The following is a 23,640-nucleotide window of genomic DNA, read 5'->3' on the forward strand; positions in this document are numbered from 1 at the left end:
TGTGTGTTTGTGTGTGCGTGTTTAAAATTCGTCAAGTTTTGTCCCTTTCCCCCTCCCACTACACGCGAGTAGTAGTGGGATGCAGTGCGAAGAGAATCAAGAAGGAATGAGTGCTCTCGTTCCAAGTGAAGTTCATGAAGGGTGAGGCACTCCCAATGATGCTGATCTGACACGAACTTCCGCCGTCTTGTGCCTCACCTTAAATTAATAAACGAATGCCTAATATGCAAGCTCGGAAAACGCAACGGAACAAAATTATGGGTAAGTGAGAGAGAAATTATAATGTTATTTAATGATTTTAAGGGAAAATGCACTTGATTTTTATACCCGATGCTCGAAAAGAGTGTGCGAAAAATGGAAGGAATGCAGGCGGAAGCGTTTCCAACCCCATAAGCACTATATATATTTACTTGATCAGCAAGAATAGCCGAGTCGATAGAGTCTGTCTGTCCGTCTAGCGCTAGAGCTGCCCAGACTCCTGTTATATGGCTCCGCCCCTATCGTATATGTATCCCCCATGATTGTTGGCTTTGAAATGGGGCATTTTATGGGGAGCTCTACTATATACCATATAGTATTGTACTATATATAGGCTTATGTACACTTCCAAGCATTGTTTTTGTAATTTGACAACAAAAAATGGGAACAAAATCTAAGCATGAAATTGAAAGTTTCCAAGCCACTGGGTCCGATTCCTGCGATTCCTGCGATTCAATCAGAGAACAAAAAGTGCGGCAAGAAAACAAAAATAATACTCGTCGGGTCGGGAGGAAGGCAGGAAATTAAAGGAGAGGCAAGGAATGGAAGAGAGAGGAAAAAAACGTAAACTAAATAATTACAAGGCCTGCCAGCCAGTCAACAACAACAACAGAACACAACACAGAAATCACTATAATAAGGAAACGGACAAATCCTTGACACCCATGGCAAAAGGACACCCCATGCCATAGCACGGCCTGGCCGTGGCGTGAGTCCCTGGCTCGGTGTTGGGTCCGAAAGAAAACGAAACGAAATCGAAATCCCAAAAAATGTAATGTAATTGCAGTTGCAACAACAGAAGAATAAAAAATGGGAAAAAAGAAAACTAGACCAGGACCTTGGTGTTTTTTTTTTTTCTTTCTTAGCGCCGAGGGGTGAGCATGCCCCTACCCCCGTTGAGGCTGCGGCCCAGCTACCCCTTGCCTCGCGGCCTGCCCCTTGGGAAAGTCTTTCGCTCTGGCGCTGCTTTCTTTGCTTGATTAGATTTGATTTGTGTATTTGTGGCATTTCACTTTCGCCATCGCCATAGCCTTGCCACACCGATGCCCATTTCCGGATCCCATTCCAGATCCTATTCCCTTTTCGGTTCATGCTGCTGCGAGCTACATTTAATTTCTAAATTATCGACACGACCATGGCAATGGGCGTGGATTGGCTTGAGAATCGGTATCGAGATCGGTGCCAGGATCCGGGACTCGGCCCCCCTTTGCGTGTTGCTGTTTTTTGTTTTGATTAATCAAATTATATAGAGCTTTGCGGGAATCGGCATCGGAATCTCAATCAGAATCGGGGGCAGGAGCAGGAGCACTCCAGTTTCTCGCAGGAAAAAAAAAAAGAACATTGCACTCGGAAAGCCTCTGCTAATGAGGCAATTTAAATGCTAATACTTTGCCCAACAAAATATCAAATTATAATCCAAATCTCACCGCCCCGATGCGTGTGCGCCCCCCTGCCACAGTCGCTGCCACTGCCAGAGGGGTTGGCTTTATAATTATGGAATATGAATATGAATTTAAATATGAATTTGAATTGTGAATTAGTTGGGAATTGGCTTTCGGCTTTTGTGATTCAAATCGAAGCCCTAATACGACAGTCGGCCGAAGGATGCGATCACCGGCGGAGGATCGGTGGGGACACACGCCACACATCGCCATCTCTGGCGATCGCCTCTCTGTCGCGGCCAAAGTCCGTGAAGTTTGGTGCTCTATTTGTTGTTGCTGCTGTATCTTTTGGGTGGATTGTTGGCAGACCTAAGCAAACAACGTCACAGGAGCAGCACCACCACCACCACCATCACCATCACCACTAAGCTGCCGCTGGACCTGCTGGCCGCAAGGATGACCGCATTGTGAGCGCGTGCTTGGGGTCAAAGGGGACACGCTCGCATCTGCATCTGCATCTGCAGCTGACTTTCCCGAATGGCAAACAATGAAACAGAAACAGAGAACAGAGAGCTCTCTGTTTACCATTTTCCATTCTGTGTGCCGCTGTCTGTTTTTTCGTTTTTTAATAAATTAAACAAATAGAGGAAAACGCGCTTTCATATTTTGTCATCTGTTGTTTGCTTTTCCATATTTTTCCACAAGGCGCGCACGCTCCCGTGCCACCGAAGCCCCGAAGCCCCGAAGCCCAGGGCCAGAGATGATAAACGATGTCGCTAAGCCGCGACAATATCGGCTATTAGGGTAATAATTTGTGGGATTAGGAGCTGGACTTGGACTCGGCCTCGGACTCGCACCTAGAGCTACCCCCAGTGTGCGCCAGAGTCGCGGCAGAGTCGCGGCAGAGGTAGAGTTCCGTTTCCGTTGGCCCAGCGGGTCCTGCTGTGGGTCCTCTCGGCCCCTCGGGGCGAACTACTTGCTTTTGCGGTTTTGGGAAATTATTTCGAATTATGACATATTAAGATTTATATTTCAGCGCGCGGAGGGAGGGGCACAGGGGAGAGCGAGAGTGAGAGTGAGAGAGCTTGCCAAAATGTGAGCGCGCACAGGAGGCGGCCGCAAGACGCGACACGGCGCTCCTGCTCGGGTTTCATCCTTCACTTCTTCCTTCGCTGCACAATGGGCGCCCGCTCTGCCGACTTACAGCTGTTCCTTGGAGGGACCTCGACCTCGACATCGACATCGACCTCGACTCGTGTATCATCCAGCGAGGCCGAAGCCATTATTATTTCATATTTTGATTTATTGTTTTGCTTATTGTTTTGCAATACATTCACAGCAGATTTTTTTTGGCAAATGCCGTTGCCGTCGCCGTTGCCGTCGCCGTTGCCTTGTCCTCATCCTTTTGTTCCTCCGTTGGCTACGGCCTTGCGGTCTGCCTCCATTTTTGCGATTTTCGCCCAGCAATTTATGTAAATTTTTCCCAACCGAAATTTCGTTTTATGCAGCCAGGGGCATGGCTCTAACGGAATTCTAAATGGATCCTTTGCAGCAGGAGGCACTCCCTTTGGGCATCCTTTGGGTAGCTCTCCAAACGTTTCCCATGTTTATTCCTATTATCTGGGTTGTCTGGGGCACATAGCCTTTAGATACTCTATGGGGTAGCTATGGGCTCAGGAACAGAGCTCTTAAGTCCAGGAACTACAAGAATTAAAAGAAATCATCTGAATTGCATAATAAGCATATCTTCTTTGCTAATTTTTTAAAGATTTATACCAAACCTTTTCCGACTTTTATGCATTATTTTCGTGATGAAATCAGGAAAACCCCCTTGGAAGATCAATGAACCCACCAGTAAATTTGCACCGAGTCGTTGGACGGCTGGGCAGATCCTCAGTAAAAATGGTCCAAGATATAACCAATTAAAAAAAAAAAAAAATAAAAAGTGAAAATGTGCCTCTTATACAATTGACACCGAGAGTCTTGAAATTAGATTCGACGACTGCTCAGCTTCCTTTGGAGGCATTTTATTCTCCCCTTTACTGTACTTTGGCACGCCTAAATGTCGTGAGAATGACAGGTGACGCGTGGCGAGTGCAGGGGTATACGGAACAGAAAGAGAGAAAAACACAACCCTTTGGCTCTAAGCCGGCCTCGAACTCTACTACACACAAATAAATCTCTATTCTATGCGATGCTTGCCAGCACCTCAGCGAGCTATGCCACGCCGACCTCGTTCTGCTATGGCAAACAGCTCGCACTAGTTCGGAGGGAGCGGGAAAGGCACAGGTTCGATTCCCACCGAGGATGGACATAAATTATAAACTATTTTTGTTTGTTTTTTCTTTTAAATAATTGTTGGCATTAATTAGGATATATAATATATATTAATTATATTATTATAATTATATAATATAACACAGATCGGCCGGACACTAGCGCCATCTGGCAGTCGCTTTCGTGTCGTGTGTAAATTTATTTTACATTTGTAGAACTGTTATATGAGTTGCATGTAAAAAAGAAAGTCATGTAAAATTAATGCAGTGTCGCCTCTACTCGGACACTAGGAGATACTTGAGTTTGTGGAACTCATCGAAATAGTATCGCTAGGCGACGCCTCTGGCGATTGTTATGTAGAGTAGAGATGGACAAGGCCCGTGTCTTTTTTCGTGCCACGAAACTCTAGTTTTGCGCGGAAACAGAACCAAATGTTTGAATATTTTAGATATAAAACCAGTTGTTTTAATAACGAAGAATTTATTCTCATGCGAAAGCCTTTAGCAATAATTCTAAGTAGATTTCCACAACCGACTAAATCCGTAGATGTAGACCCAACAAAAACGCAATCGAATATTTTTCATATCATCCATTTTATTTCATCTAACTTTCATATATTCGTAAGTATGTATTGTATGTGTGGATTTGCTTTGTCTTGCTCAATAATTACACAATTTGGAGTTTACTTATGTGGTTCTTGTGGTTGCTTCGGGCCTCCAAAAGGGCCCTGAACAATGTTTGAATTACGAGTATGCAAAGGATAAAGTAAGAGCATAAGGAGGGGTCTCAAGCGGGAGTGGCGGTGGGGGCTCAACGCTCGAATGGGACTCGTATGTACAGAATGTCCGCTGATCCTTTTATAGAACAGATGCGTCCTCCATGTATTCGATAGGTCTTTGATGCAAACGATACGATGAATGCGGAGCAGGGCCTAAGGACTCGCATCTCCCATTTGAAGGGGGCCTTGCTTGTATGTACAATTTTTACAGGAAGGATGCGACACAAAAAAAAATGTAAAGGATATTTAAAACTTAATTTTCGAGGAAAAAAAATGATCTTAAACGATAAAAAGCCTTGTTCAGAATCGATAACTAAATTAAATCACATTTAGCGTATTTTAGAAATTTTTGCAAATCGTAGCTCCGAACGGGTTCCACCTCTTAGATATTTACAATCTCTAGACATAAAAAGGGCAAACAAACTCCATTGAATATGGTACTAAAGTATCTAGGTGTATACGATCCGTGCGATCCGTGCGATCCGTACGATCCGTAGGATACGATTTACGCGAATTTATGCTTGGGTGCTGCTTAGGTCTATGAAAAAAAATGTTTTGTTCCGTTTTAAGGTTTACGTTTACGTTTACGTTTACGTTTATGAATAATGTCATTAGATTATGCTTAGAAAAGGGTTCATTGCCACGCCCGGAGGCGTCTCTCCGGGGCGTTCCCGTTGCGCTTCGTTGCCGGTTGTCTGCTGAATTAGAACAACACATCGATGTACATGTTTCATCTGGAGGAGCCGCCCGCGGCCTGCTCCTGCTTGACCTTCAGCAGGAGCTGCTCGTGCATGTGCACCTCGTCGTCGTGGTCGTCGCAGATGTCGATCTCCCCGTCGGCATCGCCGTCGCCGTCGCCGTCGGCGTCTCCGTCCGCGTCGCCCGCGACCTCCATGTCACCGTCGATCTCCGGGTCGCAGTCCTTGTCCATCTCCTCGTCCTCGTCCGGATCCTCCTCCGACTCGGCGACGGTCACGGCCGCGGAGGCAGCGGCTGCGGCGGCCGCGTTCCGTGCATTGGCAGCGGCTGCCACAGCAGCGGCGGCGGCGGCAGCGGCCACGGCTGCCTCAGCGTAGCCGGCGGGGCCGTGGTGGTGCATGTGCATCGCATGCTGCACCGCCTGCTGCTGCTGCCGCTCCCGTTCCCGTTCCCTCTCCCTCTCCCTCTCCCTTTCGCGCTCCCGCTCGGCTAGATGCTGCTGCTGCTGCTGGTGGTGCTGCTGCTGCTGTTGCTGCAGCTGCTGCAGGTGGTGCAGGTGCTGCTGCTGGTTGTACGGGTGGTGCTGGTGCTGGCCCCCGGTGCTCGCCCCCGACGCTCCGGCTGGCTGCGCGTGGTGCGCCCCCGGCTGGGAGTGGGAGTGGGCGTGGGCGTGGGCGTGGGCATGGTGCTGCTGGGCCATGCCCGCGTGCATGGCAGCGGCAGCGGCGGCTGCGGCGGCCGCCTCCCCCCCGTGGTGGTGGTGGTGGTGATGGTGGTGGGCGGCGGCGGCTGCGGCTGCCGCCGCATTGGCGGCCGCGATGTGCGCCTGGGCCTGGGCCTGGGCGTGGGCGTGGGCATGGTGCTTGCTCGGCTTGCCCGCGGCGGGCGGCGGGGCGTCGAAGAGGAGCCGCGAGATGGAGAAGCTGGAGATGGGGGAGTTGTGGGTGCTGCCGGCCGAGTAGCTGGTGTTGGTGTCGTCCGAGGTGGGCGTCTCCCGGTCGCTCTCGTCGCTCTTCAGCAGCTCGGCGGCCTCCAGCGACTTCTTGTGCATCCCCAGCAGCCAGGGGGCCACCGACTCGTCCTCCTTCGCCGACTTGATGATTGTCTCCGGCAGCGGCAGCGAGTGGCGCACCATCGCCCCGTACAGCCCGTACTCGGCCATCTTTGTGCTGTGGCCCCAGCACTTTTCCGTTTTGCGCCACTTGGCCCGCCGGTTCTGGTACCACACCTGCAACAGAAGCGGAAAAGCATGGATCAGTTGTGGATGGATGGATGGATGGATGGATGGATGGATGGTCACTATCCGGGTTAAAGGCCACGGCCTGGATAATGCAACTTAATATGCAATTAAAAATGCACGCATCCCGCCTTGGATCGGGGGAAATGGAGTGGAACTGGACCCAGATGTGGGTCAAAGGGATTGAATCGCAGTGTATCTCTCTTTCTCGATAATTGAGCCCCCGAATACCGATGGGATTTCCACATATATTTGGCAGAAATTCTTTCAGAAATAAATGCAGGGTACTCCAGCATGAAAATGCCATTCGGAGAGGCCCTCGGAGAGCACTGAACAGCAGGGAGAATGGGGCAAAGATCTCTGCTAAAGCTATATCCTGGCAGGCGTCGTTTGGGGCCTTGGCCTTGGCTTGGATTATCCCTTCCGTGTACAGTCTGCACAAAAAGTGGTGGCAAAAGCAAGCGAGAGGGAGAGAGAGGGAGAGCGCGAATCGTGACAGGGTCAGGACAAGGACAAAGGGCGCACGATTAGGGCGGGCGGCACACGACACGACCAGCAAAGCGACCAAAAACTAATTAAATTAACGCCAGACCGAAAAGTGGGTGGAGGATGGGCTCGAGGCTGTGCCGCGGCAGACAGCACTTGTCACGCATCCGTCTTGCCCCTGCGCTTCCGATTTCGAGTACTTATTAGTGGCACAAGACGGGCCAAAATGTTGCCAGCCGTGGCCGTGCCCCGGCCCAGGCCCGTGTGCGGCAACATTAAACGGTCAATTTTCAATTTCACAGGCTGCTGTCCTCCCATCCTTCCATCCTCCCCTCCTCCCGGGGGACAACTTAATCTGCTGTTGTGAAAAGTTCAACTTCATTTTGGTGGCGGGCTTTTCCCAGGGTTGCCGCTCCTGCAACATGTGCCGCAATTCTCCAGGGGCCATCAAATTGTGGAAATCACTTTAAATTCGTGCGCCACGCGGCCTCGTGAACGCCCGAAAACCCCTCCCCCTCCAACGCCCCCGCCCCCGCACCACTTGGTGTGATGTCAACATTTGCATTTACAGTTGTTTGCCTTGTTTATTGTTGCACTTGCAACAACAGCAACAAAAAGCAAAGCAAAAACATGGCAAATTAAATCTGCTTGAGTTGACAACACTTAACACCCGCCACCTCCCCAGGGAGCGAGAGAGAGAGAGCGGGAGAGGGAGACAGCAGCAGCGACAGCAAGTGCTATCTATTCGAGAGAGGGAGAGAGAGAGAGAGTGCTAGAGTGGGGAGAGGGGAGAGGGAGATAGTGGATGGGTAGACTCAATCAGTGTTGCTAATGCGTTGATAAATGACTTTTTTGTGTGTGTACAGGGTGTACAGGATGTACTTGGTATACAGGGTGTACTGGGTACATTTGTAGGCCCTCCCTCCTGTGCTGCGAGAGTGAGCGAAAAATGCAAATAACAATTTGTTAAATGCTTTTGTTTCCCGCCATAACCTCTTTTGTTTAAATGTTAATTACATAATTATGCATAATCATTTTTAATTCCATTTGTTCCCTGTCCCTCCGTCCACCTGCTTTGTGGGTGTGCGCGTTAACAGCTCATTAAAAGCGCAGGAGAAAGCCCTGGGATGGAGAGTGCAAAAGTGTATAATTAATGCCGCAACAGAATTATGCAAAACCAAAAAACATAAACTATGGTGCCAGCAAATTGTTACAAGCCGCGGAAGCCTACGAAAAGGGAATCTTGAGGGTCTCCCTCCCTGCCGACCAGGCAGAATGTCGCTAAGGGTTCTTCTCTCGAACTTCCTTATAGCGAACTTCCTTCAAGGGAAGCAACAAAAAGATGCGTAGAAAGAAGTTTGTTTTACTTTCAAATAATTCGAAAAATTTGATGCCACTTTTCCTTCGTAAAAGGATGTTTTGGGGATGTTTAGGCAAGCATCCCACACTCGCCTCTAGCTCCAAGTACCCCAATGCTATAGCGGCTTCGAGATTCTACTTGCATAGATGGAGGTGGCATTATGTTTATCGATTCCAACATGAATCTTCATATATAACTCCCCCTGTCATACCTTATCCCCCGAACTATCCCTTAAGCTATCCCTAAGCTATCCCTAAGCTATAATCCCCTAAATTTAACAAACTTTTAAATTCTCTTCTTTCCTTCTTTTGTAACCAATTTCCAATATTAGCAGATAATTGTTAATTAAATAAATAAATACAAATTTGTATCGTCCCCTTTAAGTTCGGGACTTGTTTTGGTGGGAAACCACAGTGAAAAATACAGGAAAAATAATGATCTATGATCGAAAAAACATGAGAACGCTCGAGTTACGGCCATATAAAAAAGTCGTAGTCAAGGAATATTCGCTATAAGGAAATTCGTTCTGGAGAGAAATCCTTTGTAGAGAAAACTTTGTTCTGTTTTAGGGAGGATTGTAATAGAGAAGTTCGACTTTAATGTTTATATTTTGTCCGCTAATAAGGTCTGTGTTTCAAGTGCAAAAAGGAGTAAGATCCATGGTTCTCTCTCAAAGACTACTTTGAATTTCGATGGAGTTCCATAAAGGACAGGGATAAGGATCATTTCCAATAAGAGTACGATAGCCGGAACTAATTGAAACGAGCTGCTTGAAGCCCCCTACTATATATTGGGTAGTGGGGGCCAGCCTTGGGAATGCTGCTCAATGGTGCTCGAGGGTCTAGCAGGGTTTTGCGACTGTCGGCAGCTCAAGTGCAAGTGCAGCGATTTCCTTTTGGCAGTTTCTTTTGTGGCAGCTCCTGAGCCACGGGTTTTTTTTCGGCAAATTGGAACAATCGGAACATGCGGTGGAGTGCAATTGGAATTGTGCATTTAATGCACTGGCAAAAAAAGCCCAAAAAAAAAAACACAGTGCACTTTTCATTGTCTTAATTCGATTGTTTTAAGAGCACAAAGAGCCTTCGAGCACGTCCTCAAATGGACTCAGAGAAGGGACATTCAAAATACCCTTGAAGGGGGATCTTCGCGGATTTGGCTGCGAGCACTATCTAGGCAGAGCCGTCAGCCAGAACAAGTCGGAGTCGGAGCTGCTAGCTTTGTCCCTGTCGCACTCGTCCAGGCGACCAGTGTGTCGCGTGTCGAAGATGCGGAACATTCCGCGGACTGCCGTTGGAGCTGAATGGCTGATTGGCTGGGGCGGCCACTTCAATGCGAAACGTTTCGCCAGCGACGCCTTTGTCGCCTGGTCGTTGACTTTTGACAGCGGCCACAGCACTTTCGGGAGAGCTGCCGAACGGAGAGAGCAAGCTTTGCTGCAAGAGAGAGAGAGCAGGCAGGCAGGCGAGCCGAAAACATGTTTTGCCAGCCATGTTTCTTTCTCTTTTTGTTGTTTGCTGCTGGGCAGGCTGCAGGGGCCCCGCCGAGGGGGAGAGAGCATGCACACACACAAAATGGAATGCAATTAAAAACGGCAGGCAAAAAAACACACGCAGAAAACAATCAGCGGGCGGAGAGAGGGAGGCGGCAGCGCCAGAGAGCGAGAGAAAACTTTTAATGGTGGCTTCGATTTGTACGAGTCCGTGGGTTCTTGTCTCAACGAATTTGCATGGCTGCCGACGACAGGCACTCCCTCCTCCGCCTCCGCCTCTGCCGCCGACGAGCTTCATCTTTGTCCTCGGCCTCTTATCGTGCTGCTAATGATTGCCTCGCCTCGGCACCAGAAGAGAGAGAGACCCCGCGACGACGACGGCACTGCCTCCGCTGCCCGCCCATTGCCCTCGCCGACTCAAGCTGTGAGCCGACTGCGCTGCTGCGCTGCTGCGCCATATTTGCACTTAATTGAAGTGTGTGTTGGAGAGAGATGCAGAGAGGGAGAGAGAGTGTGAGTGAGTGAGTGAGTGAGTGAGAGTGAGTGCTTTTGAATTATTTTGTGCGTTTTACTGCCTTCTGGTTCTGCTTTTGCTTCTGCTTCTTCTTTTACTTTTCACTTTTCAGCCAATTGTGTTTGTTAATTTGATTTCTGAACATTAACACACACACACACACTCACACGCACGCATGAGATGCACCAGGCCTGCACCCTGGGTAAGCGCCATCTTGCGGCTTCTCAAGTGCATATTGAAATAGCGGGAGTTGTGCGCTACGCAAAACCCCCAAGGGAGGACGACCAAAATGGTAGATGAACGATGGGCAAAATTCGCTATTTATTGGCTTTGAAGATTAGCCGTAGGACCCATCTGGAACAATCTGTGCTTCTCCTGAACCCCTGAGGGTTTCTCTGCTTCCATTTCCCCTTCCAGTGTGGCTGTGTTCTATTTCCCTTCTCTTCGAATAATTCCCGAATAATTCATCATTTTCTGTGATTGTTTTTTGATCTAGCTGAATGTTCCACCTTTTGGATTAGCCAGATATTCGAAGAGAGCATCTTTAATCCACAGGATTGAGCTTTTTTTGGAGTTCCATCGATTGGATCGAGGTAAAAGGTTACTTTTAGACCTCTCTTGGAGAAAATCCACCAAAATGGAGGATCCTGCATCTCAAAAGATGCAATTTTGTGTGGATTATAGGAATGATATTCAAGGACAGCATCTTCAATCGATGGGATTAAGCTTTTTCGATTGAATCGCGGTAAAAGATTACTTTGAAGACCATTTTGCAGATGCATTTCGCCCAAGAGAAGTAAAATGGGATCCCACATCTCAAAGAATGAAAGTTTTTGCCACTTTTTGTGGATTTATGAAAGGTAAGAGGTTACCTTTAAGACCTTGTCGCCCAAGAGAAGCAAACGTCCACCAAAATGGAGGATCCTGCCGCTCCAAGAACAACTTATAGGCTGTACGAAGGAAGAGCACCTTCAATCGATGAGATCTAGCTTTTTAGGACTTCCATCGATTGGTTCGGGGTACCTCTAAGGTTAACTCTTAGACCACTTTGCAGATGCGTTTGGATGCGAAATTCCCCCAAAACGGAAGATCCTGCCTCTCAAAGAGTGCAATTTTGTGCCACTTTTTGGTGGAATTGTGGGTTATGGTCCAAGAAGAGTACCTTCGATAGATGGTATCGGACTTTGACGGACTTAAGTCCATTGGTTTGGGGTAAAAGGTACCTTTAAGACCATTTTGCAGATCTATTTCGCCTAGAAGTAAAATTCCTCCAAAATTAAGGGTCCCACACCTCTGAGAGTGAAATTTTGTGCCACTTTTTGGTGGAATTGTGGGCTATACGGATGCAAGGCTCTTCCTTGGCTGCTGTTTCTCTTTGACTTTTGATCGCCTTTGTTTTAGTTGCCATTCCGTTCCGTTCCGTCTCGCCTTCCAATTTGCAATTTTTGCAATTGTTGTGCTCTCCTCTCGTCCCGTCCCCGTCCCCGTCCCCTCCCGACCCCGTCCCGTCTCGGGCTCTTCGCGTGTTTTTTTTTGGAGTGTCGGCGAGTGCCGCTTGCCACGTTTTCTTACTTCATGCCCCGTTTGTGTGCTTCTGTTGCTGCTTCTGTTTCTGTTGCAATTGCAATTGTGTGCACTCGTAATTATGTAATCAGCGGAGGCCTCATTACGGCGGCCCCCCGAGTGTGGCAACACTTGCCGAGTGGCAGGTCCCATTCTCCCCCTTCTGGCACACGCCCCCAGCCCCCTCCCGCCACAAATCGAAGCATTCAATCTTTACGATGGCGCACCCATAAAAGTCGCCCCCCCCTCCACCCCCGCCATAAATCCTCGCCAGCAGGCCGTTAAAGTCAAAGGATCCACAATCAGTCGAAGGACTGCGACGTGACTCCCGGGGGAGCTGCCCCACCGGACGGAGAGCCTGAATATATGTATGTACGGTGTGATTTGGGAGTGCGAGTCTTACCTGTATGCGGTCCTCGGCCAGGCCCGTCTTCATGGAGAGCAGCTCCCGGGCGCTCACGTCCGGGTAGTGGGCCTCCTTGAAGGCCTTCTCCAGCTCCTCCAGCTGGCTGCTGGTGAAGATCGTGCGGCCGTGTCGCCGCTTGTTCTTCTTCTTGCCGCCGGGCCCGGCGCCGCCGGGGCCCACAAGGACGTCCGCGCCGTGGCCGGCCAGGAGGCTGTTGGGGTTGCCGCCGGCTCCTCCGGCCGCGCCCAGGAAGGCGGCTGCCTCCGCATGGTGGGCGGCGTGGGCGTGCAGGTGGGGGTGGCCGTGGTGGGCGGCATGGGCGTGGTGGGCATGGTGGGCGGCGGCCGCAGCGGCAGCATGGTGATGGGCCGCAGCGGCAGCGGCTGCCGCATGCTGATGTGCCGCCAGAGCGGCGTGATGGTGGCTGGCGGCGCCGCCGGCGGGCGAGGAGCGACTGGCGGAGGCTGCCCCGGCCGCCGAGGCGGAGGCGCTGGCCAGGGCCGACCCGGAGGCCCCCGATCCGGCCTCGCCGGCGGGTCCGTTGCTGCTGGGCGGAGACCCGAGATGTCCGTTGCTGCTGCCGTTGCCCGGGGTGGCGCCCGAGCCTGCACTACCGCCGGCCTTGCTGGGCGACTGCTCATCGCCACTGGCGTTGGCCAGGCTGCTGGCGTACTCCTGACCACGTGCGGCCGCTTGTTCTGCAAAGAGAGAGGGGAAGAGAGAGAGGGGGGGGGGATTAGTTGAGTGGCATTCCAGGCGCTTGCTCTACACATGTCGTGGATGTCGATGTTGAGGCATGTCTCGCTGCCACAGAACCCATTTCCATTTTCCATTTTCCCTTTGAGCGGAGGACAATGGAAATGCCGCAGGACCCGAGAGACATTCGAGCCGAGTCCTCGTTCCCCGTTCCCCGTTCCCCGCTCCCCGTTCCCCGTGATTCAGTGATTTTTCGCACACGATAACGCCGTGGCGGGCGGCAGCTGAAAATAGTTGCATGCCCCTGCCCCCCGACTCCCCTAGCACCCGGTTCGTGCGGATTTTGACAAGTTGCCTGGATTTGTATTCAAATGTCAGGCAGCGAAGGGTTAAGCGCATGTCCTCCTCCTCCTCCTCCTCCTCCTCCTTTCCCTCTGTGGCATTCCCAGAAATGGAAATATTTTCTTTTTTTTGGCAGGCAGGAAAAGAAAACGCAAAGACGACCGAAAGGAGGTCTCCTCAGCCTCGGCTGCGGCCTCGGCTTCGGCTTTGTTTTGACAATTAGGGTGTTAGGGTGTTAAGTGGTTTAGCCCTTTCCTACCCCCGTCTTTCCGTCTCAAATTAAACGGGAATCGGCTTAGGCGTGTCGCAAGGGGCGTTCTATTGTGATGCCCCCGATCGACGATTGTGCGCGTCTCGCTTTTCTTTCGAGAACCCAAATCGGTTTCCGGCCACACACTTATCGGGCTGACCAAATTATCTTGTTCGAGGAGGGGAGGAGGAGGTACCTTCGATCCCTTAGAGGTGGAGAGTCGGACCCAGGCATTGGATGGATCTACAGTTTGGGCCCGTAAAACTGTTCAACTTTCCATTAAATTAGGCAGAAAACAACGAGCAGACCGAGCAGCTCCTAGCCACCAGAGAGGGGGGGCCAGGAAGAGAGCCTTTCATAGTCTGTCTGTTATTGCCTGGCCACTTTGGCGGCATAATTAGACACACATCAATTAACAATTAGCTGGGTAGCCCGGGGGGGGCAGCGACAGCAGACCAATGTCCAGCCCAGGGCCCCCGGCAGAAGTGCTTTAAAGGCACTAGCCCCGGCACCGGCCCCAGCCCCGGCACAGCGCACTTATAAATAGCCACAATGATGAACAATAAACTGTGTATTGGGTGTGTGTGTGTGTATGCTTTCTATAGATGCCAGCGAATGGTCAGCCACTTTGGGCGGCTATCGATGTCGTCTCAACTAATTTGATTTGCGGCATGGAGGAGGTCTGCCTCTGGTGTCATGCGATATCTTGTGGCCGGCAGCAGCAGGCTCCTTTTCTGCCCCTTTTCCATATCCATTTTCATCCATTTTCCTCGCCTGTTTTCCGCCTAAATTAATTTGATATGTTTTCTGCCCTGCTTCTGGGTTCTCAAGTGGTAATAAATACGTGCCTTTGTCCAGGTCCTGCCTTTGTCCAGGTCCTGCCTTTGTCCTTTGCTTAATTGTTCAATTAAGCAATATTTCGATCGATTGACGGCATTCGGCCTATCGATACTTTTCGATAGTTGTTCACCCGCCACTCCCCCTCCCCCACCATCCACAGACGAAATGTAAAATTACCAATAAACTCAAATTGAAATTGCCAGACATATTAATAAAAGCCAAGCCCACCACCAACTAGCTCTCTCTCTCTCTCTCCCTCCCTGTGTGTCCTGGAGAGGGGGGGGGGGTTCTGCCTAGCACTGCGTAGAGATGGGCCTCCAGGGTGCCACCAGCCACCACGATGGAGGCTCTCCCTCTCCCTCCCTCTCCCTCTCTCTTCTTCTCTCTTTTTCCTCTTAATTTTATTTCTGCTGGAATACCTTGAGGGGCTGCTGGTGGTGGCACGGCCTCGAGTGGCAAAAGAGAAGGAAATTTCTGTTGACAGGAAATACACTCGAAATTGGCAATTTTGCATTTACGTTAATAATACTCGAGCGTATTTACTACTTACGCTAGCACGGTGGAGGGTGGAGGGGTCTGTGGGGGGGTTGTCTAGGCAAAATGGGGCCACACGATGGTGCGGCGGGGGATGGGGGTGGCGGGTGGTGCCTTTGGGTGGTCCTGGCAACTTTTTTGCCAAACGAAAAGCGGCCCTGATGGAGGTGGGATAGCGGGGGGTGGCTTGTGTCTGGCGCGGGTGGGAGCCAATATGACGCGCAATTATTTGTAATGGAGACGTAAATAAGTTGAAGAAGCAAAGTGGCAAAGAAAAATGGCAAGAGGCAAGCGGCAAGCGGCGGGCGGGCCTGAGTGGGTGGCTGGGAGGGGGGTGTGGGGGCTGGGTGGGTGGTGGTTAAGTTGTTAGTTGTTGTACAATCCACAGAACCTTTTCATTCTGGCGTTTGGGGGTGGCTTTACGGGATATGTCTCCCAAATTGTGGGTGGTGGCTGGGTTGTGTTTGCCTGTGCAGGGTGGTGCTGAGTGCCTGGGTGGGAGGGGGGGGGGGGGGGACGCCCCGCAGTTAGCTCGTTAACTCGATTTGCGCTCGCATTTCCCTTTGTTGCTCCCCCCCCACCATCCCCCTCCCCCTTTGGAAATAAATACGAAAAGGCGGAGAGCAGTCCCGTTGTTTTTCCAAAATGGCGGCCCCCCCACCCACCTCTGTGTGAGCGGGACAGATAGACAGCTTTTCGGGGGCACAGTGGATGCCATGAGTACAAGTGAACAATCTTCAGGGGCCTTGCGGGATGGATCGCCAGCCCTGATCCTTCCCAAAGCCACAGCCAGACCTGGGAGACTGTACCCGAAGGCGGGCTGTGGCAGGGCGGCAGGCCATTGATTCCCCAGCTTATTCGCCGCCCCACTCCACCACTTGGACGCATTGCTGCTGCCCCTGTCCACTGGCCCTGGCAGTGCCTGTGCCACGACTATTTCCATTCCCATTCTGAAGCTGATTTCCCGTGCTCTTCCGAAGGGTATGACGATTTTGGCCAGACGTTTGCCCTGATTCGGATCCGATGGGACCTCGAGTGCGGCATCAAATGCGTCGGCTATCGATGCCAGAATTTCCATTCTTTTTCCTCTTGTTTCCTTGTTTGTTGGCATCTCTTTTTCCTTTTTGTGTTATTTTCGTTGTTAGACGACGACGTTTCCTCGAGCCATTCAACCATTTCTGCACGGGGTGGGGGAGGGGCAGAGCGAGAGAGAGAGAGTGCAGTGAAGCTTAAATGAAATAATTGGGTAGTTAGTCCGTAAAGAGCCCTCTCTCTCTCTCTCGCCCCCTCTCTCTCTCTCTCTCTCTCTCCATCTCTGGCGTCTCTGGGAGTGAGAGGTGCTGCTTTTGCTGCTCTATAATTAGACATTATTTCGCGTTCAATTGCGTTTTGTAGTTGCCCGGCGGCGTCTGTGGGCCAGGTGGCTATTAGCTTATGAAATTCAGTCTCACAGCATAGCTGTATCTGTATCTATAGCTGTACCGGTATCTGTATCTGTTTGTAAGGCATGTGCTATCGACTTGTTATCGCTTTGGCTTCGATTACATTTGATGATGATTTTTCAGTCAGTTTATTGTCTATCTTTTGCCCTGGACTCCTGGACTATCTCCTGGCCATCAATAACGGTGGCTCCTTCGTCCTGTCCCTGCCCCATCCACTGAATTATCGATAACATGCCCCCGAGCACACACACACAACGAATCAGAAACCAAGCGAAATGGTATGTTTTACTTTTGTAAAATTCATTGGGCCATAAAACGGCACTGCCCCCTAAAAACCCCCCTCCCCCCAACCGCCGTGCCTGGGCGCCTCTCGAATGGACGGGACGGAATGGCCCGTAAGGACGGAACGGACGGAATGGACGGCAATGCTGTTCCATTTAAATGGGCAACTAACTCGTAACCAGAAAACGGCTGCAACCTACAACCCTTTTGTGGTCTGTCCATTTCGGTTGCCAGCAACGTTTTACAACACTGTAAATGCTGTGCGGAAATAGCGGTAAATATAAAAGCACACACACACACACACAGAGAGCGAGAGAGAGAGAGAGAGAGAGAGAGACATGTAGTGTTGTGTTGTGTGCGCTCAAATATTTATTAACCCATCAACACATGCGGAAGTTTTCGTTTTTCCGGCCGTTTCGTTACACTCACACACACACATTCGTGGCACGTTCAACACCCACTCCTCCCACTTGCCACATCCTGGGGGGCGGGGGCGCTCTCTGTGTGTGTGTGTTTTGGGTGTTTTCTGGCGGTAACAAATTCGTGTAGCGTTGCAAATTGCTGTCAACAGGGAAATTAATAAAAAGTCAAACGCCTTTTACCCACAAGGCACGGGGGCAGGGGCAGGGGCTTGCTTTAAGGGGGGGTTAAGCGTTAAGATCGGCAAATAAAACAGGACTCCCTTCCAGGGGGGGGGGGCTCTAACTTTCGGGTTCTTTGCCTGGCCATAAAATGGATTAACACGTTTAATATTCAATTTGGGCACGCAGTCCGCCATGCGAGTGCCCCGTGGGCCAGGGGGCTGGCAGGGGGGGGGGGGGGGGGGGGGACAGGCTCTACTCTGCATCTCTGATTCGATTAATGCCATTTTTGAGTGGCAAAATTCGCTGTCCGGGTAATTGCTTTGCGGGAAATGAAATGAAATGGAAATTCGCAGCATTTCCGCAGCGCCACAACCGATTGGCATTGCGGCATTGATGGGGCCACTCGTAGGGGCTACTCCCGGTTCTAATGCATCCGTTTTCGGGCACTCGCAGCCTCCTTAGGCAGGTCCGATGCACTTTCCCAGCGGCTCGACTGCCAAATCATGCAGAAACTGCTCAAGATGGGGCCTCCAGCTCGAGGAGCAGCTCGAGCCGCATTAACGGCCGAACAAAGCCACTTAATGGGGCCAGGAGGGGGGGGGGGGCACCAGCCTGGTCGAGAGAGGCTGGAAAATCTGTGCAAGTTGTTTACACGCCGCGCACTCGAGTGCTTCCTAGAAAATGACGAACATTGCGAGTGCAACCTGCAGTCTGTGGCAGTCTGCGGCAGTCTGCGGACGTCTGAAGTGGCTGTTGCATTTGTGGATGATCATGCAGCCCGGCCAAGGGGCAGGGGCAGGGGCAGGGGCAGGGCAGCTGGTAAAAGTCTCAGAGCTCCTTTCAATGCCCGCTGCCACTTGTTGTCATCAATTTCTGTGGCTTTGGTTACCTCTTCCTCGCCTGCTGTTTATCCAGACCCCATCTCTGCCTCTCCCACAGGCCGGTTGCATGCCACTTCGTTGGAAATATATATATATATATTTTTTGTTGTTGGGAAAATTATCTACTTCTGTATTTGTTTTCGTTTCGTTTCGTTTTGTTTTGGTTGTGTTTGCCTTTCGGAGGTTTTTCCAATTAAAAAATTATTAAGAAAATAATGGCCCCCCCCCTCTCTCGATCTCTCTGAGGATCGTGATCGTGTTTTGGGCTGTTCTTTTCCGCTCTTTCGGCCTACTCATTGTCACATAATTAACACTTGATACAGCAATTTGTCGGCCGGGTTTTTGGGTTCCTTTCATTGTCGGTTTTTGGGAAAATGTGCGAAAAACTATCGAGTTACCTTTTTAACCCCTGGCAGGAAATGTTTCGGAAGTAGGGCCCCTCCAGAGATCCCTATCGAATGGTGCACTTTTTAGAGGTTTCTGTTTTCATTTTCATTTGATTTTGAGTCAGAGGACACGCGTGTGGCAGATCGGAGGTTTCCCGGCAATTATCCGATTTATCAGGCACCCAAACCCAGCCCCCAATTTGTGAAAGGTCCGTGACTCAGGAACGAGAGTGGGGCGGCGAGGGATGTGTGTGTGTGTGTGTGTGTGAGAGACATGTGTACACAAACAGCAACAAAAGAGCAGCCAGACAGCGATACGAGAGCTGGAAGCGATCCCAAAGGATCTGCGCACTTGCACGACTTTCGGGTAAATATTTATTAGAAGAAGAGGAGCAGCCAGCAGCCGGCAGCCAGGATGGCCTCCTCGATGGCCACTCAAATTAAGGATAACAACGTGCACAGCACAGGAGCATCCTGGCAAAGTAGCAATTTTCCCGGAGCCAACAACAAAAAGGAATAGAAAAGAAATTGAAAGGATGCTGCCACTGGCACTGCCACTGCCACTGCGGTTAACCACTCGAGTCGATTTATTTTGTACACAATTTGCCTCGAAAACTAACGCCCCGTGTCCTGTGTCCTGGTCCTGTGTGCTGGTCCTGGGCAGAAGAAAGCTGAAAAGGACTTGGTCGTCGTCCGTCTGTTGCCTTTTTTACAGCTCAACCAGGCCAAAAGGGGCCCCGAGGCCCTCCAACTGTTGTTGTGCAAACAATGTGCGAGCGGACACGGACACGGATAAGGACGCTGACACGGACGGACCCTGGCATGGGCTTGGGCTTGGGCATGACTAACAAGAACTGGAGGAAGAATAAGAACAGGAGAGGACAGGACAGGACAGGAATAAGGGCCAGCAGATGATAAAGAAGACGGTGAAGACGGTGAAAATGCAGAAGTGGCTGGAAAAACAGCTCCCGGAAAGGTCAACAGTGAAAGCGGGCACGGAAACCACACAACGGAACGGCAAATAAACAGATGTGGAGTGTGAAAATTTAACAAATTAAGTGCGTGTAACTCTCAGATACATTTATATCTGGTATCTAGTATGTGGTATCTGGTATCTGGTGTCTGGTGTCTGGTGTCTCGTTCTTCGCACCTTTGAGGCTGTGAGAGTGGGATGGCTAGACAAACACGAGCGCACGGCCCACTGCCCCGAAGGCCAGAGAGGGATGGCGATGAAGATTCTAGCCAGGGGCGTGGCCATCTGCCCCATGACGCGGCCAAGAGGGGGGTGGGAAAGCAAACCAGATCTGCATCAAAGTAGATCTAGCAATGGATCAAGAAAGATCTGACCCAAGACCCAAGATACGATCCAATGGAAGAGTGTCCTCAAAAGTACTCTAAGAGAACTCTAAGGGATTCGGCGAGAAAAGATGGTAATCAGAGTGGAATCCCATTGGAATGATCCAATCAGAAGAGAGAACAAAAGATTCCCCGGAAAGAAGAGCTTTTCGGGATAGCCCCATAGGTTGTACGATTCCGAAAATGTGAAGGAAGGGAGATACATATGAAAGACTCCAAGAACGATCTCGGAAGGGCCCTGCAAGGAGGCCCGACTGGCCCAGGGCTATCGCGTTTCAAGGAGTGATGATCCCCTGTCCCTATCCCGAAGTGGAGGAGTGCTCGTCGCTAATTTGAATGGAAATTATGCGCTTAATTAGCGATACACTCACGCGGATGGGAATACGAATACGAATACGAATACGGGGGAAGGGGGGGCATGGAATGAAGTGTGTGCGAAATATCACACTTTGCTGACATCCCCTGCCCCTCTTCTACGCTCTCTCTCTCTGTCTCTCTCTGTGTGTGTTATTAATAAGCTTTGTTGAGCGTTGCCACTCGTGCTTAGTGCTTAATTTACCGTTGTTCCCTTTGTTTCAGTGCCCTGCCCTGCCTGCCAACCCCCTTTTCACACTTTGAGCTTATTAGAGAGCGGGCCTACGCGACGTCCGTACGGGCTGCCACTTGGCTGCACTCGGTTCAAAGGCAGACGCCGTAATTAGCCGTGCAACAGATCTACGGCGGACTCACTCACCTGCGAACTGGGCTCCAAAGTGCTGCTGGAAGTGGCCCCGGAACTCGTGCGGCGTGCTGAAGCCGGGCGGCAGGAAGCCGCGCAGATAGGCCGCCGCCGCCAGGGTGGTCATGTGGTGGTGGTGGGCCGCCGCCGCGTTCGAGGGGTCCGCGGCGGCCGCATAGCCGGCGGCCGCGTAGAAGTTGGCCGGATTGAAGACGGGCAGCTGGCAGTGGGCGGCGGCAGCGGCTGCGGCGGCCGCGGCTGCCGATAGTCGTGTCACGTCCGGGGAGGGCGAGAGGGAGCGCGAGTCCCGCACGGCCGCCTCCTGGGAGATCTGCTGCTGCTGTTGCTGCTGTTGCTGTTGCAGTTGTTGCTGTTGCAGCTGCTGCTGCTGCTGCTGCAGTCCGGAGGCGCCTGAGGCCGCGCTGGCTGGCGTGTTGGCATTGCGGGGCGGTGGAGTGGCGGCCGGCGATAGTGGCGCCTCCGTGGAGCTGGGCGTGGCTGCAGCGGCGGCCACCTGCTGATGCTGCTGCTGCTGTTGTTGTTGCTGCTGCTGGTAGGCGGCTGCCCCGACGCCCAGGCCGAGGATCTCCTGGATGGCAAAGGGGGTGCGCATTTTGGTGGCCTGCATTGTGCCGACGGCTTTTCGCTTTGTCTCTCCGGGCGGACGCGCTCTTGCGGCAACTGTTCGTGGGTGGAGAGGGGCAGAGCAGGAGGGTCTTCTTATAGCACTCGTGGAACGGTCATGGCCGGCACAGTTCGAGTTACAGCTGGGCGACACAATAAAAAACAATTTCCGTGCGATCGGAACACTCGGACATTTGATGGGAAAAAAAACGCACGAGATATCGAGATATCGGGATATCGAATGGTAACTGTTTCACTCTTTGGCTTTGGCTTTCGATTCGGTTCGGTTCGGGCTAGAGCAACGGTTAACTGTTAACGGTAAACGGTGAACGGTAAACGACTGCCTGTGTGTCTCTTTGGCTCTTTGCTGCTGAAGCTTGTCGCCTGCTGTCTGTGTGTGTGAGAGATGAGCCGTTCGTTGCGAACAGCGTGCGAAAACGAACTGAAACCATAGCGGGCGCTGCACGCGAGCAAAAGCGTCGTCGCTGTCTCTCTGCCGCTGTCACTGCCCGCGCCGGCTGCGACGCCAACGCCAACGCCAACGCATGGAGTGGGATTTCCGATCCGTTTGTCGTTTCTCGTTTCTCGTTTCTCGTTTGCCGTCGCTCGGTGGTGGCTCGCTCGCTGCCGCGCGCGACGACGACACCTCGGCGCAGCTTCAACTGTCGACTGTGGCGCTGCTTCTGCTCTGCGCTGCGCTGCGCTGCAGCTGCTGCTGCTGCTACGCCATCTTTGCGAGCGAACGGGATGGCACCACTGCCGCCCGCTAGCCATCCCTCGCGCACTCACGGCCCTTCCACTGGCAGGGGCAAGCGCTCGACTTCCAGCCCAGCCGTCCCGCTCGCACTCGCCGCGCCCCGCTCTGGCCCTCTCGCTCGCCCCTGGAAGCCCGCTCACCGACACTGTCCGTGTGCGCCCCTCCCGTACGTGTGCGGCAATTATGCGGCGACTGCCCTGCGTGCTTTCTCGACGGCGTTTCGGTTTCAGTTTGTTTTGCGCCCGCCGCCAATTTGGCTGGCCGCTGGGCTACCCTGTGTCCTCCGCTCTGTCCCTGTGTGTGTGTGTGTGTGTGTGTGTGCGTATGGGTGTGTGCGGCAGATGGGACTTACGTGCTTGCTCCTTGGCTCCCCAACTTTTTGTGCTCAATAAAGGCCCAAAAACTATGACATTTCATCGGTTGGATTGCCAAGTCAAACGTCAACACATACTGTTTATCGATAAAGGGAAACGGCTAGCAAGGACTTCCCTCCAAGAACTAATTTCCATGCGTTTCTTCGGGAAGGGGGGGAGGTGGAAACTTTAATTCAAAGACTTCTCCAAGTGGCAGCAAAGCTTCAACTGAACTTTCGATTGGAATTCGGAATTGGAATTTTATGGAAATTCTCTTTCGGCACTCTCCTGGAAGGATCCAGGGAGGCGGCGAGAGGTCCTCTCGCTCCTAAACGTTCCGTCCGTCGGTCCCTCCGTCCGTCCATCCGTCCCCAAATTGCAGGCATTGTTCGTGCCAAAGTTGGTCATGTTAATTAAGCTTTTCCTTTGCGCTCTCTCTCTCTCTCTCGCTTATCGATTAGCCGCCTCTCCGTCTCTCCCGATTGACGGCACTCGCACACACATTAATTAGTCGCATTGCATAACAATTGCATAATCAATATGCCATTTCAATTAGCACACTTGTCTCCAGGACTACCGCCCACCGCCGCCCCCAACACTGGCAGATGCAACTACAGTGGAGCCTCGATGCCCAGGACTTGGGGAGAGCTTTCACTGTCCATCGGAAGCGTTTCCTACCTCTGGGAATTGGGTATCCCCCCGAATAACACTGGAATCTACCCATATTACTATAGATCTAGATATATCCTATAAAGCCCTTACTGATGGATTTCTAGCACTTTGCTTTCATCTTGCTCCCCTCTCCCCTCTCCACACTCCACAGGGAACACATTAAAACTGAAAATTCTCAATGATTTCCATCCATCCATGACTTATTTTCCACGCTTTGTACTCCTCAGCCAGTCTCAAGTGTCCCCCCCCACGTCCCACACCCCCACGTCACAGTCGCAGATGAAATAAATCTAATTGACAAAAGGACCTGCCTTGGGGGCGGGGAGGGAGACACAATCACGGGGCACACATGTGGCAGAATGCATTCCCACCGGCCAGTCGTTGGACTCGATGAAAGAAAGCAAAGCACAAATATTCCGAAAACTTTCCACAGCTCCTTAAATATTTGCATAAAATGTAAATCTGTGCTCCAGA

General features: G+C 51.5%; 1 protein-coding gene across 1 annotated transcript; it reads right to left on the reverse strand.

Moving 5' to 3' along the window:
- Positions 1 to 4,491: 4,491 nt before the first annotated feature.
- LOC108158187 (homeobox protein vnd) lies at positions 4,492 to 22,416 on the reverse strand. The gene is made up of 3 exons (XM_033392301.1): positions 20,776 to 22,416; positions 12,447 to 13,147; positions 4,492 to 6,622 (listed from the first exon to the last, which is right to left on the reverse strand). Exons 1-3 carry the CDS (start codon positions 21,386 to 21,388, stop codon positions 5,426 to 5,428), a joined length of 2,511 nt encoding a protein of 836 aa, XP_033248192.1. The 5' UTR covers positions 21,389 to 22,416; the 3' UTR covers positions 4,492 to 5,425.
- Positions 22,417 to 23,640: the final 1,224 nt, after the last annotated feature.

This window comes from Drosophila miranda, chromosome XL (genome assembly GCF_003369915.1).
Source record: "Drosophila miranda strain MSH22 chromosome XL, D.miranda_PacBio2.1, whole genome shotgun sequence".
NCBI lineage: Eukaryota > Metazoa > Arthropoda > Insecta > Diptera > Drosophilidae > Drosophila > Drosophila miranda.